At 44.7% G+C, this 15,499-nt stretch overlaps 1 protein-coding gene across 6 annotated transcripts in view; it reads left to right on the forward strand.

Moving 5' to 3' along the window:
* rc3h2 (ring finger and CCCH-type domains 2) overlaps positions 1–15,499 on the forward strand; it is a 31,118-nt gene that overhangs the window by 9,020 nt on the left and 6,599 nt on the right. For all 6 annotated transcript variants that reach the window (XM_080847820.1, XM_080847821.1, XM_080847822.1 and 3 more), the window contains 15 exons: positions 114–347; positions 824–999; positions 2,736–2,936; positions 3,495–3,627; positions 3,875–3,993; positions 5,050–5,162; positions 5,293–5,568; positions 5,855–6,036; positions 7,021–7,442; positions 7,611–7,772; positions 8,327–8,479; positions 10,002–10,218; positions 12,154–12,238; positions 13,197–13,386; positions 13,825–13,943. In XM_080847820.1, the coding sequence (XP_080703946.1) occupies positions 114–347; positions 824–999; positions 2,736–2,936; positions 3,495–3,627; positions 3,875–3,993; positions 5,050–5,162; positions 5,293–5,568; positions 5,855–6,036; positions 7,021–7,442; positions 7,611–7,772; positions 8,327–8,479; positions 10,002–10,218; positions 12,154–12,238; positions 13,197–13,386; positions 13,825–13,943 (2,782 nt within the window). The remainder of the gene's footprint in view (positions 1–113; positions 348–823; positions 1,000–2,735; positions 2,937–3,494; positions 3,628–3,874; positions 3,994–5,049; positions 5,163–5,292; positions 5,569–5,854; positions 6,037–7,020; positions 7,443–7,610; positions 7,773–8,326; positions 8,480–10,001; positions 10,219–12,153; positions 12,239–13,196; positions 13,387–13,824; positions 13,944–15,499) is intronic.

The following is a 15,499-nucleotide window of genomic DNA, read 5'->3' on the forward strand; positions in this document are numbered from 1 at the left end:
TTTAAATCATTGTGTGTGTGTGTGTGTGTGACTTTTACTTTTGTGTGTCTTCATATTTGCTTGTGTGATTGGTAGTTGACATCCACCCGCTCTGACCCACTGCTCTCCTGTAGGTGTGGCGACCCTCAGCCCAAGCGCGCTCAGTCGGCCCATGCAGCGTAAGCTGGTGACGCTGGTCAACTGTCAGCTGGTGGAGGAGGAGGGGCGCATCCGGGCAGTGCGTGCGGGCAGGTCTCTGGGCGAAAGGGCAGTCACTGAGCTCATCCTCCAGCACCAGAACCCCCAGCAACTTTCAGCTAACCTGTGGGCCGCCGTCCGGGCCCGTGGGTGCCAGTTCCTCGGACCAGGTAAGACAAACAGACGGCTGGTTGACCCAGACTTAAAGTATAATTCTGATATGTGGCCAAATATTGCAATGGTGCCCTAGCATGAATTAAAGGTTAAGACGGGTTGGGAATCAGTGATGGCACTGTGGTCAGTTGCAAATTGAGCATGCATCTTCTCCCTGCAACCAAAGTGGCGATGCGGTTTAAGGCTGACATTCAAAAGCTGAATTTTACTGGGCAGTGAAACATCAAAGATGTTCTTATTGTCAATACATGCATGTGTGTGGGTTGAGCTGGTGTGTCTGGTGATGATTACTCATAGGGCAGATTCTGAGTGAGGGGGGGCTCCGCTCTCTCTCAGATGATCTCAGTGTGAGTTTATCAGGTCTGAAGACCACCAATTTACCCTGATGTCTAATCTGCTTGCATATCCATGAATGTCTAGTCTATCAACCATCCTTGTAAGATCTATGTGCGTGTGTGATTTATACCTCCAGCCATGCAGGAGGACGCTTTGAAGCTGGTTTTGCTGGCTCTAGAGGACGGCTCGGCTCTGTCACGGAAGGTCCTGGTGCTGTTTGTGGTCCAGAAGCTGGAGGCTCGCTTCCCCCAGGCCTCCAAGACCAGCATTGGCCACGTGGTGCAGCTCCTCTACCGGGCCTCCTGTTTTAAGGTTAGCTCAATGGCCCGCAGTGCACATGCTTTCACTAGCTCACACATGCTGACCGGTTGGCATACACATAACTTGCACCGCACCAGCTTTATCCCCCCACCTGCAGCTGGTGGCTGAGCTGCCGAGCGTGGCAGCAGCTTCCCAGGATCTGGTGGAGTGGGTACAGACAGTCCTGGGTAGCCCGTGCTAATCCCTGAGCCTGAGACGCCAGCCAATTACAACTCCCAGAGGCACATTTTGTACAGAGGCAGTTGATCTTTTCTCTCTCTCTCTCGTGTGTGTGTGTGTGTGTGTGTGTGTGTGTGTGTAAATTAGTTTGGAGGAGCCATTTGACACAGTTAAAGTAGCAAGTCTAATAAACATGTTAGAAATGTAATGACTGCACTCCCATCTGTTGGAATGGCATAGATGATGAGCTTGGCAGGCCCTTGTCGCACAAGTACGGATCGGCTGTACACCACCTCGAGATCCACCAGGCATCAGGCTGTGTCTGTTGACTGCGTAGGAAGAGAACAATGGGGTTGCTGTACAGTTGCAGTTTGTGCAGCGGTTTTGTGTGAGCATTCATTTGTGAAAATAATGCTACCTCAACGACTGAAATTGACTGGCTTCCTTTTGGTAGAATTAAAAATGCCACCAGCTTTAAACCATGTCACTAGATATGATCCTGGCTTTGTGTGTGTGTGTGTGTGTGTGTGTGTGTGTGTGTGTGTGTGTGTGTGTGAGTGAGGGAGAATCGGTTTTGAGGAGCCATTTGATACTGTGTAGTTAATACTGTTAGAATCCTGTTTTGAAATCTAGTGATGGCATGTGTTGGACTGGCACAGATGTAGCTGCGTCATACTGTCTGTGGTGTGACGTATAGTGTGCTTATGGACTGTGTGTAATAATATTAAAGTAAAATTCACTTGTTTTGACGGAAGCTTCTCATCCCCACCAGCCCTCCCCCTCAAACATGTGTTCAGATTTTTTTGTGTTTTTCAATGTTTGGACTGTAGCCATTTCAACATAACCCTGCAGGCTGTCGACTATTTCTCTGATCTGACCTCTGATCATTCTTTGATGCGTCAATACTGCATATTCAAAATATTCATGGGCCTGGCCTCAGTTGAAATGAAGGAAGCGATCCCCAAAGTGTGTATAAATGTTGCCTTTGGTTTGTGCATGTAGGAGTTGGTTGGGTAATGTTTATGTAATGGACCTTTTTAATACAATTCCCTACATTTCCAATCTTGTCCTTTGGGTAGTCAGGTCTCTCCCCAGTGCATTATGAAGGTTGGTGGTGTGTCTGGTGATGATTACTCATAGGGCAGATTCTGAGTGTTGGGAGCTCTGCTTCCTCTCACCTGATCACAATGTGAGTTTTTCAAGTCTGAAGACCACCATCATTACTTTATGCCACACTAAATAACAAACTGTGACTTGTGACTTAACCGTTACTTGGTTACCCTCTTTGTACCATTAAGCAAGTACTGCGCATGCCTTACATATGTGTATGTCATATTGTCATGTATTTTACAGAGTAACACGTATATCATGCCATACCAAACCAAGTCTAAGAATAATAATATAACTGGTATAATATAATAAATAAAACTAGTATTACTTTTCACCTCCCTGTTGAGATTGTAAGGTGTAATGGATTTAGTTTCACATTGACATAAAAATGCGTACACACACACACACGCTCGCTCGCTTACTCACAGGGGTGTGTGTCCCTCTGCCTCCTGCCTCAGGTGACCAAGCGGGATGAAGACTCGTCGCTCATGCAGTTGAAGGAGGAGTTCCGCACCTACGAGGCGCTCCGCCGAGAGCACGACGCCCAGATCGTCCACATCGCCATGGAGGCGGGGCTCCGCATCTCGCCTGAGCAGTGGTCCTCGCTCCTTTATGGAGATCTTGTCCACAAGTCCCACATGCAGTCTATTATCGACAAGGTTTTTACCAGATCATAAAGATATTTTTCTTTTACAGAGGGATGGGTAGATCTGTAGGTTGTTTAATATGAATTTATTTTGAAGGCCACATATGGATAGAAACAAATGTAGAGCGTTGGAATTCTTTTGATTAAGCAAGCCATGGGCCACACACGCACACATATTTGGATGTACTTCCTCATTTAACACGGAACAAAGCATTTTGGGGAATTTAATGTCCCTTCTATGCTTCTAGTTCCTTTTATGTGGTCTGAGGTGGTGTGTCTGGTGATGATTACTCATAGGGCAGATTCTGAGTGTTGGGAGCTCTGCTTCCTCTCACCTGATCTCAATTTGAGTTTATCAGGTCTGAAGACCACCACCAAAGCCATTCTGAAATTGTCTCGCACACATGTGCCGAGTAAATGATGTATGTCAAGTAGTAGACATGCAACCCTTTCCAGGCAAAGCTTTCATATCTGTTTCAGAATATAAATTATTATTGAAGGGGGGGAGTGCTGAAGGGGCAGGAATGGTGTTTTAAACATAAAAAAAAAAATGTGATTATGGATTTCACAGCTCCAGTCACCCGAGTCATTTGCGAAGAGTGTCCAGGAGCTGACTATTGTGCTGCAGAGAACTGGGGACCCTGCCAACCTGAACAGCCTGAGACTACACCTGGAGCTCCTGGCCAACATCGACCACAACACGGGTAAGCCGGAAAACAGAACGCAAAACATCTCACTAGATGCAAATGCACTCCCAACATCACAGACCGAAGTCTTGAATGCACAATAACATACTATTAAGACTATATGCATGAACATGCTAAAGCATGTTTTGTTATATACTGAAACACACACGCACGCACAAACACACTTACTCTCTCACTCTCTTGTTTATGCTAGATTTAAAGAGCAACGAGTCTCAAAGTTGCAATTTCTTTTCTGTGTGTGTAGATGCAGCACCACCAACCTGGGAGGAGTTGGAGAGTGTGATGTTGGCTGTGAAGGTAGTGGTCCATGGCCTGGTGGAGTTCATCCAGAACTTCAGCAAGAAGAGCCACGAGACGCCCCAGGTAAGAGCTCATCACCTCCCCTTAGCCCTTAATACCTAGAAGCCCAGACCTATGGTCACACACAGCCACACATTGCCTATTGCGTAACTGAATCGGCACCCTTAGTAGTGAATGCTTGTCATACAGTTTGTCTAGCATTGAAAGTGGGGCTATATTATGTACTATATTATGTATGATACTTTGGGGTTATTTCAGAGTTATTTACAGTGTTCAGATTTGAGTAAGTTATGGACCATTTAGGTTTTGGACCATTGAATGTTTATTTTTAACAAATCTAGTCCTTTGGGTAGGTCTCTCTCTAGTGCATTATGAAGGTTGGTGGTGTGTCTGGTGATGATTACTCATAGGGCAGATTCTGAGTGTTGGGAGCTCTGCTTCCTCTCATCTGATCACAATGTGAGTTTTTCAGGTCTGAAGACCACCACCATAGCTCTATGCCACACTAAATAACAAACTGTGACTTGTAACTTAACCGTTACTTGGTTACCCTCTTTGTACCATTAAGCAAGTACTGCGCATGCCTTACATGTGTATGTCATATTGTATTTTACAGCGTAACACGTATATCATGCCATACCAAGTCCATGTGCATTGTGGCGTATTGCAGTGCTTCATTGTCCCTTCATTGAGCTGCACTGTCAGAAGACTCACAGAATAGCCAGAGAAATTGTTATTTTTGTCATCAGAGGCAATAATCCAGTTCAAGGAGGCTGTGAAGAATTGCTGTAATTTTCTCCTCCGCTTGTGGGAAAGTTTAGTACAGAGGGCTGCAAAGCCAGATAGCGGAGTTAGCTGGAGAGCCGGCATGAGCACAACCTGGAGACCCCTCAAATCTCACACAGGGGCATAAACGAGCACTAAAAAGTATGATAGGTTTTTCTCTGCACAGTTTTCTGGATAACTCTGTATTCCCGCTTTGTGGGATAGCCTTAATGATATGTTGCAGTGTGTGTGTGCGCAGGGATGGCATCCAAGATGGTGTCAATTCACACTGATACATGGCTGTGTGTGTGTGTGTCATACATGGGTGTCTCTGATCTTTACACGTTTCTCCAGCCACAGCCTAACAGCAAGTACAAGACCAGCATGTGCAGAGACCTGCGGCAGCAAGGAGGCTGCCCACGGGGTGCCAACTGCACTTTTGCCCATACTCAGGACGAATTAGAGAAGTGAGTAGGCAGCCACAACACCGTAGAATATATACTCACCCAGTTGGGACGAATTGGAGAGGTCCTCTTTATCACTATCACATGTCCACATGTCCTCTTTATCACCACATGTCCTCTCCTCTCTGCTCAGGTACAGAATGAGGAATAAGAAACTCGGTGGGGCCTCCCGTCCCTTCCTGCTCTCCCAGGGGGGGATGGGAAAGGGCCCCAGCGGTAAGGGGGGGATCTCACTGATGGAGTCCTCCTTGGGGGGTCTGAAGGGCCCTGAAAAAGACATCCAGGCCCCTGATGGCCCCTTGCCCCCGCAGCTCATCCCTCGCGGTGGAGACTCACTGGAGGACCTGAAGAGGGTGCTTCCCAATGGTGCAAATGCGCACTCACAGCCCACCTCTGTTAATATAGAGCAGTAAGTCTGGTGTTCTTTCAGGACACACTATGGCACATACAGATAAACAGTGATTGTTGTTAATCATTCTGAAATATCCATTTATTTTTTGTCAATGTGTGTGTTAATTCACTTGACTTCTGAAGTCACTTCCCTTCCTTTATGTTAGTTATGATGGAATAGATGAACAGGTTGAAACCTCAGACCTGTTCTCTAATGATACAGTATATGAAACACTGCCGGAATGTCCTTTGTGTTTACTGCTATGTAGTTTTGTTTAAATCTTTTCTCGACACCTGTTTTCCAGGAAGACTGTTTCGCCCCCACAGACGCCTGTTAGCCAGACTCAAGCCTTACTTCTGTCTCCCCATGAGACGGGCGGGGGAACCTCTTCCAAACCAGCCCACTTCCTGCTGAGGGGAAACCCTGAGCTCTACTACCAGGAGCAGCGCTCCCCAACGTGTGATGTGCCTCCCTACCAGCCAGCCAGTAAGTCAGGCACCCTCTGACCCAAACAGATGCTGTTCACACACAGACCAGTGGTCCCACAGTCATGGGAATCCTGGAAAAATCATGGAAGTTTTAAAATCCCATTTTCCAAGCCTGGAAAAATCATTGAAAGTTTTAGAAAAGTTATGAAATTGGATTGTATATGTAGGTGTAATACAATTATTTATTTTCTATTTTTTTAATTTCTGCAGTGGATTGGTCAATTACAATAGCCAATTACAAAGTCAATTACAATAGCCATGGAAAAGGTTGCTGTTTAATTTTCATTTAATAATAAGGCCCAACCTGTGAAGTAAAGTATGCAATTTTGTGTACTTGTAGGTTGCAAAGGATTATGTGACAGACATCGCATGAAAGAACCTTGGAAGTCATGGAAAAGTCTTTAAATGTTGTCAATGAAAATGAATGTCCATACTTCCTCGTATAAGTTATCTATATTCATTAGCCACAAGCAGCCATTGTCTTCAATATGAACAGAAGTAGGGAATCTTTTTGAAGCATTTTGGCTTGAAATGCCACACTGCTCCGCAAGTCTGTCAAAATGTTGGCTTTGGTCAGTATATGTAGGAGTTGGGTTGGTTATGTAATGGACTTTTGCAATGTAGACCAGTTCTCTGGGTAGTTATGTGTCAGCATTATGAAGGTTGGTGGTGTGTCTAGTGATGATTACTCATAGGGCAGATTCTGAGTGTTGGGAGCTCTGCTTCCTCTCACCTGATCACAATTTGAGTTTATCAAGTCTGAAGACCACCACCAAAGTGCTTTTAGAAGTTTACACAATACAAAACAAGAGCAAAAACTGAGCCATTGATCAACTTTTTCAAACCTGATGTGCCAAATGAATTCACTTGATTTCCTTTACCCCCTTTTGTGTACCTGTTGAGCCTCTCTTATTTGGATTCATGACGAACCTTTTTAGCAAAGCACTCATTTAGTTTTGCTTTTTCCTCTTTCTCTCTTTAGGTAATTACTACCCCCCCACTGGCCCCCCCTCCAAACCCTGTGTGGCCCGTTTCCTACGCTCTGTCAACGTCGCCGAGTCCTCCTTCCCCCCAGCGTCACCGTACGCCGATCAGCAGTCTCTGTTGGCCACACGGGGCCGTCTGGGCCCTCAGTTCGGCCAGCAGCAGGTGCCGGCATGCAGTTCCTTGAGCCCCGGTCATGGGCACGGCCATGGGCACGCCCACAGCGTCTATGCGCCGGTCTATGACAGCCGTCGGACATGGCGGCCGCAGCTGTACCAGCGGGAGGACGGCCGGAGCAATTCGCTGCCGCCAGAGGTGCTGCACTCGCCCGCTTGTCAACCTCCCCCCACCAGGGAGCGCTATAACTCACTGGACAGCCCTTACTGTGGCACTGCGGACCACAGGACTGCACTGCACAGGGTATGCACAAACAGCCTTTCACACTCACACTATAGAGTCTCTATGCTAAATACACACACTTGCATGTGCCCTGATGGGTTATTCAGGAAGTGTTTTTTGATAATTGCAGTTGTTGAGTCTGTACCAGCGGGTTTTGACGCTCTTTGTTTGTTTGTTTGTTTTGGAAAGACTCACCGTCCTGCTGTCTGCTCTCAGGACTCATACGCACGCGTTCCTCTCGGCTACGAGGACTTGCTTCACCGCAAACAGGAACAGTGGGCGCATCACCATGGCAACGTCAGTCGGCCTTCCCAGTCCTCACCTGTCTTTGCTGTAGATTTTTGTGCCGAGGTGGGTATGTGTCTGTGTGTGTATATACTTTCCCTTTTAAGCGACCAACCTACTTTAGTTTGTGTAATAAAAGTGAAATGGCTTGGGGTTTATGGCATCTTTCTCTTTCCCCTTTTGTGTTGTCCTTTTTCTGTGGAATTTGTTAATTTGATTTCATCCCACATGCTAAGCTATTTAAAGTGTGACTGTTGCCAGGCAACAGCGTAAGAAGCTGAATCTGAATGCAACAGTGGTGTCCTGAGCTCAGAGTTTTCACTTCTCAGATCTGAGCTCTGGGTTGGGTCTGTGGGATTGGGAGGTGGAGGGTTTCTCAGAGGAGGATTTGGGGCTTTTGAAACGAATGTGAGCAAAGTACTGAGTCATCATCAGTGACAGCCAGACATGCACAGCTCTTTGGGCCCGCTGCGTCGCTCACAAATTCCTTTTCTCCCACTTCGGTCTCTTCATTCTTGCTTTCTAAATCATTCTTTCATTGTCTATCTTGCTCTTGCACTCTCACCCCCCACTCCCACTGTCTCATTCTTAATCATGTCCCCCCTTCTCTCTCTCTGCAGCATGCTGATGATGTGGGAGGTGCGTGTGTGAGCTGTAAGTACCGTGCGGAGGAGAGTTTGGCCCACTACTCGCCCTGGTCTTGTGGCTCACTCAGCCCCTTTGACTCGGAGCAATACGCCAGCTCTACGTACAGCTCCTGCTCGCAACACATGGTGAGTGTATTTAGAACGTGTGTGTGTGTGTGTGTGTGTGTGTACCTCTCCCTTAAGTGCACGTCTCGCACACATTTCAGTGCAGTTCTCGGGGTATTCACGTTAACATTTTGAAGGTTGGTGGTGTGTCTGGTGATGATTACTCATAGGGCAGATTCTGAGTGTTGGGAGCTCTGCTTCCTCTCACCTGATCACAATGTGAGTTTATCAAGTCTGAAGACCACCACCACCACTGCTAATAAAAAAAATAAAACTGGGTTTACACTAAAACGTGTCCGCAAGCTGTGTGATTGGAACAAAGATGAAATGATGGGGGCCTATTTTAAGTCTTGGGGATGAATTGAAATGGCTGGTGGATGGACCCGCGCATGCACACACCCGCACATGCACACACCCGCGCATGCACACACCCACACACCCGTGAATGCACACACCCCTGCTCCACATTACTATTGCTTCAAATCCACACAAAGGACAGCAGCTTCATCCACACAAACACTTTGCAGTAATGACACTACATCTGCGTTCAACTCTTGGTCAGTACACACACCTGCTTCCACCTCACGCTTGTCCTACTGCCAAGACAAAGTCAGTGTAGTTCCAATGACTGGGTGGACAGTCAGTGATTGTCGTGACTGTTCACTACCATGGCCATCACATCCAGCTGGATGACCAAGAGCGAGCAATTCAGTGACTTTTATTCATAGACTTGATGGATAGTAAATAAATCTATTTATTAATAGATCGGTAAAAGAAGATGACTGCTGTAGATTTTATGAGCATATTTGGTAGATTATAATGGTAGATGAATGGAGGGTTGACCGAATAAGATCTTTTTTATTTCTATGCCATGTTCTCACCGCAGATGGATTTTAAAATTCAGGAAGTGGTTAGGCTACTGTTTCAACACCTCCTCCTCCTCCTCCTCCTCCAGCCTGCCACCCACCTGCTTGTGCAGAACGGTCACACATCTGTCATGAATCCCACTGCCTCTGCTTTCACCCCCACCACACACACAAACACACACTTGCTCAATTACAATCAAACGGAAACGTCTCCATTTTGCTCTGTTTTTGTGAGATTTTCCTCTGCTGCTTTGAATACCACATATCATAACTCCAGCATATTGCGTAGCATCCGCTTGTTAGAGTAAAGGGATTGGCTCCAATGCCTGGACTCTTCAGAGCAATAAAGGATGCACCCCATCTTGTCGATCAAACATCACCAATAACTTAAGCTTGCACATTTACATGGCCAGTAACTAGACATCCAATAATAATCTCATTTGTTGTGTAGTTGTGTCAGTCTTGTGCTTATGGATGTCTTTCTAATATTTACTTTTGGTCACTTAGCAGATGCTTGTATCTCAAGCGACCTTATGGTACTGTGAAGGTAAAGAGAAAGTAAACAGAAGCAGGCATACATTGCCATTAACTACGAACTCCAGTTAAGGTCTGTGAACAGTGTAGTTTGTGCTGTGGTTCATTACTTGCTAATAGATGTTTGATGTGTTTCCTTGCAGGATGTGGAGAGTGGGGGAGGCAAGCGATGGCTGCACATGTTTGAGCCCTACCGCCGTCTGAAAGAGGAGGACCCGATTATCCCATTCGGGGAGGGGCCCATCATCTCCAAGTGGGGGGCCATCTCCCGTGCCTCCCGGACCGGCTACCACACCACGGACCCGGTCCAGGCCACCGCCTCACAGGGATGCGTCAGCACCACACCCATCAACTTCAGAGGTCAGCCAATCAGAGAAGCTCACGTTCAGTTCAGTTTTCAGTTCAATTTAATTAATTTATCTAATTAGTGAATTCAACGAATACATCAACTGGAATTTAATGGAATCGTTGTGTAATGTTTGAGGTGCTGTGTGCAAACGAATACATATTATAGTACTTAATGTCTGGAGAGGCCCTTGTATAGGTTCAACTTTTTTAGATTTTTTAGATAATGGTTCTCACCGTTAGCATTTTGAAGGTTGGTGGTGTGTCTAGTGATGATTACTCATAGGGCAGATTCTGAGTGTTGGGAGCTCTGCTTCCTCTCACCTGATCTCAATTTGAGTTTATCAGGTCTGAAGACCACCACCACTGCGTGTTCTTTGCTTTTTTAATTTTTTTGTAGTTGGCACTTAAATGTGTCAGCAATCAGTGTGATCGGAATGAAGATGAAATGATAGGGGCACTTTTAAGTCCTGGGGCTGAATTGAAAGGGCTGGTGGATGGACTCAAGCATGCACACACACCCACACATGCACACATTGCTCCAAATCCAGACAAAGGCCAGCAGCTTCATCCACACATTGCAGTAGTGTCAGTGGTTGTCGTGAGTGTTCACTACCTTGGCTTAACATAGATAATGGTCTTTCATCTTTTGTGATGTAGAACTGTGTTGTGTCTGTGTGAGAGTATATGGCAGTTCCTAGTACATGACATCAGACAGTTCTTGAGAAAACTAAATCAAACAGAATCAACAAGATAAAATATGCGGTCAGAATGTTCCAAAAACAATCTATAAGGCAGCTTAAAATGGCTCATAAATTTGTTTTGACTACGTCTTTCTCAAAGTAGAAATATTTGTGGTTGGTAATGCACTTGAGAGGCTGAGATGTATCCAAGGGGCAGATATCTGTAGGGATGGCTCACGGATTAACTACTTCTGAACGGAGATCATTATCGTTGCTGTGGAAGTTAATGAGATTTGAAGATCTAGAAGGGGTTTGAGGTGAACCATCAGAGTCGTAAACACATTTGATGGGTCCTTTTCAAACACTCTTCTCCTCGACAAAACAAAAGCCAGTCTGTGTCAAGTGGAGAGTTTTAGAAAACGTCTTATCTGCAGGTTTGGTTTGTTGTTCAAGAGAGATTGTGAGAGACTGGCTGTTCGCCAAGCAGGAATCCTTTTTCCCATGTGGAAAGATGCCACTGCGCATATCAATGAAACGCTCTTTCATCTCCCCAAAAGGATCCGTGCTCAGACTGCCTTCCAATGAATGCTGTACATAACAAGCCTCCAACCTAGGGCAGTGTATTGGCAAGAATCTTGCGATACTGTACTTGTGTAATTATTTTATTATTTTTTTTTTTTATAATTTTAGGAAAATTCATAATATAAAGAACACACCACTTTATGTCGGTGAACGCAATCACCAACAATTTCACACAAATGTACCCCTTAAGAACAATCTGGCCGATTTACAAATTCTATTTAGCGTTCTTTAATTCTGCTCTAAGTTAAGAAAGAATCCCGGATGAAAGAACTTTCCACGAATGCCAGAATTGTGCCAGGGATGTCATAAGCGGAGTTATGAAGAAATATCTTCTTAAATTGTTCTTAATTGCCTTCGAGAATGAGGCCCAATGTTTTTATGCAATCAGAAGAGTGGAATCACAACCCCTTTTATCTAGCAGTTGGGGATCATGAATCACTGTTTGTCACAAATCTTTACATGTAAACTAGTTTTTTGATTATCAATACAGTTTCACAAAAACCTCACGATACTCAAGTGTGCAGATATTTCCTTACTCCCCTCACATTCTGATTTGTTGTGGTTTGTTCGTCTTGTTTATTGTTATGATGTATTTATCAGGGATTTTGATTACAAAAGAGAAAAGAAAGGTCTCATGATTTTTGTAACTTTTCATATTTAGTTTTGTACGTCCCACCTCCTGCAGATTACAGCTCCCACATTGGACATGGGGATTACAGATGGGGTCCGCGAGGTTCTGACTCATCCAGCCACTCCAGCTTCCTAGAGAGGTGGGTAGAACCCTCCCTAATGGTCATGAAATATTAAAATGTCAGCTCCCATATGTTTTTAGATTTACCATTTTGGCATGTAGAGGATACTGTTTTCAAAGTACTACGTACAGTCTTGTTTAATTGAAAAGAAATTATGCCATTCAAAAGTGAGATGGGAAATGTATAGTTCTAGTATGTTTGAAAACATTTCTTTATTTTATTTATAGTGTTCTCAAGTCTGATACCAGATCACAGACAAGAGGCCAAACATAATAACTGTGTTACGATTATTAGCTAAACTCTCTGGCCTTACTAGTGATCTAATGGTTAGTGAACTGGAATAAAATTAATTTGTGTACATTTGTGTTTGGTTTTACATGCTAAATAGGTTTGAAAGCACATGGTTAGAATCAAGAATCTATACTTTCCTGGGATATTTTAAAGCATGGCACAGTGCCTTCTGGTGGTCCTCCATTGGCCCTGTAGGCTGTGGGTGGTTATAGGAGAGTCACTGTGGAGGATGTGTTTGTAGGTGGACACTACAAACTAAATATTAGTGAACTGTTGCTGGCATATATGTCTGTCTAGTTCTCTCTCTGTGCTGTCTTGGCTCACTGTTGTGTTCCTGTGATGTACTGCAGTTGCTTCCCTCTTCACTCCAGTATTTAAAAATAGAACTGCAGTATGTTCCCTCGGTTCACAGCACGTTCTTCAACTCTGGAGTGTGTGTGTGTGTGAGCTGGCGGACATTTCAGCCAGTCCCCACCCTCTCAAAGTTTAATTCAGAAACTGTAATAAAAAATCAGAGAAACTCAGAGTGTTATATTTATTAAAATGTACTATTAGTGTTTACTCTATACATGCTGGTTAAACAATGTACAGAAAGATAAACAGGTAGAAATGCTTAATACTTATATAAACTATTTGTCCCTTGCCTATGTCAGAAATATTTCTCTTGTATTTGTATGTTGAATAGTGACCAGCTGGGTGTGATGGAGATGCAGGCTCGCCGGCCCTCTCTGATTGGTGGAGAGAAGCTGGGGGTGGAGCGCTTTCATCCAGAAGCAAGTCCTAACTGTGCAGAGAGCGAACCGGACCGGGACATCGAGCTGGAGCTGTCTGCCTTGGACCTAGAGGACAACGAACTGCACCAGAACACCATACAGGTGCGGTTGCACCCACCTCATACCTGGATAACAGCGATGGGAGAGGATTAGAATGCCGGAATCTCTATGAAGGAAATGGAAGTTAATGAAAAAAAGGAGAAAATGGTTGCGTATTTATAGACGTTGCAGCACGGTTTTTACAATTTAATCATGATGCTTGGTCAGACATAGTGAAGAGTGTTTCTGGCAGCTACCCACGCTGTTCTTACATTTTCACATTGTTCTCTGATTTGGAACTACATTCATTACACTTCACAGAATACATTAACAAAATAAATCAGTTAACAAGCCCGGTAGTGTTTATCAGGGCCAACTGTGCTGACATTGGTGTTTTCAAGTTATTATCTACTTAATGCCTTTAAGTTCAGGACCACAGACTTCAGAAAACTGGGCAGATTTAAACTCCATCTGAAGTGTGCTCACTGTTCCTCTATTTAGGAGCCCCTGGAGGTGAGGGTGCCCCCCCACAGTGCTCTTCTCTCTCCCCCCAGCACTGAACCCCAGAAGCTCTCCCCTGATGGGATGGACCACCACCTGCTTAAGAAGATGGTGTTCAGGTGACACACACACACATCCAGTGGCATGGGCCTCATGAGTTTCTATAGATACTCCTTATTTTATTGTTGATATAAATAATAATAGAGCTGTGTGATTCGATTTTTTTCTTCTTTACTTGCTAGTGTACATCTGGCACACATTTGCATAGATTCACATTTACATATTTTACATTTGATGTGTCTGTTTAGGTATGTGTGCATATCTGCAGGTACTGTGGAACCCCCGTATCTTCTCATTTGGTCGTCCATGTTATAAAACTGCCGGACAAAAAGTGAAAAATTCCCCAAATAATCAGTTCTTAGGTTTTAAATTCCGCGCCACTCTGAGTAGCCTTTCTGCACCGCCACGCTTACCGTATGTTCTGCACTATATGGCGCACTGGATTATAAGACGCTCTGTCAATTAATGGTCTATTTTCGATATTTTTTTCATATATAAAGCGCACCGGGCTAAAAGGCGCATTCTTAAACGGATTGTTCCAATCCTTGAATCAGGAAACCCCTGGCGCTGCATCAGCAAGGAGGAGCCCGTTTGAAAACTATTTCAACAATTGCACTATTAATGGCGATATAGAAATGAATGTAAATAAATAAGCACCCTTTTTTTGTCGGTAGCGCAAGTGTTCCATCTGGCTGTTGCGTTGCTTAAAGGGTTGCGTGGCAACGATTTATTTAGGAACTATACTTTGTAGAAGAATGACGGTTTATCATTAAATCCTATATATATGTGATTAAATCATTAAAATATTGTTTCTTAAATTGAATTTTCGCGTCGTGCCTAACAACTCCCCTTACCTGTTCTAAAACCAGCGCAAAGCACGGCCTCTTGGGGCTTATTGCTAAATTAAGCGACACAAAACAGTCAGTCAAACTTTATCAAACTTTTATTAAACTCTCAACATTGTTCAAATGTTAATGATACATTAATGCAACGTAAAATACAACACAATACACTCACTTTTTCAGTTCATTCATCGTCCACAAATCCCTCAAATTCTTCATCTTCAGTGTCCGAGTTTAACAGTTGGGCGATAACGGCATCCAGCATCCCCGGATCCCTCTCGTCATTATCCGAGTCATTGCTGTTACCTGGCAGTTCAGTGATGATTCCGGCCTTCGTGAAAGCTCGGACCACAGTTGAGACTGATATCTTAGCCCAGGCATCCACGATCCATTGGCAGATAGTAGCGTAAGTCGCCCGGCGCTGTCTCCCTGTCTTTGTGAATGTGTGTTCGCCTTCTGTCATCCACTGCTCCCACGCAGCTCGCAGTTTAACTTTGAACGCCCTGTTGACCCCAATATCTAACGGCTGGAGTTCTTTGGTTAATCCACCCGGAATGATGGCGAGCACCGAATTCGTTTGCTTCACTTGGTTTTTGACAGCATCGGTGAGATGGGCGCGCATGGAGTCGCAGACCAATAGGGACGGAGATTTGTGGAAAAAGCCATCCGGCCTCTTCACGTATATTTCTCTCAGCCACTCACTCATCTTTTCCTCGTCCATCCAGCCCTTCGGGTTAGCTTTGATGAGTACGCCGGAGGGGAACTTTTCTTTT

This window comes from Sprattus sprattus (assembly GCF_963457725.1).
Source record: "Sprattus sprattus genome assembly, chromosome: 11".
Taxonomy (NCBI): Eukaryota; Metazoa; Chordata; class Actinopteri; order Clupeiformes; family Clupeidae; genus Sprattus; species Sprattus sprattus.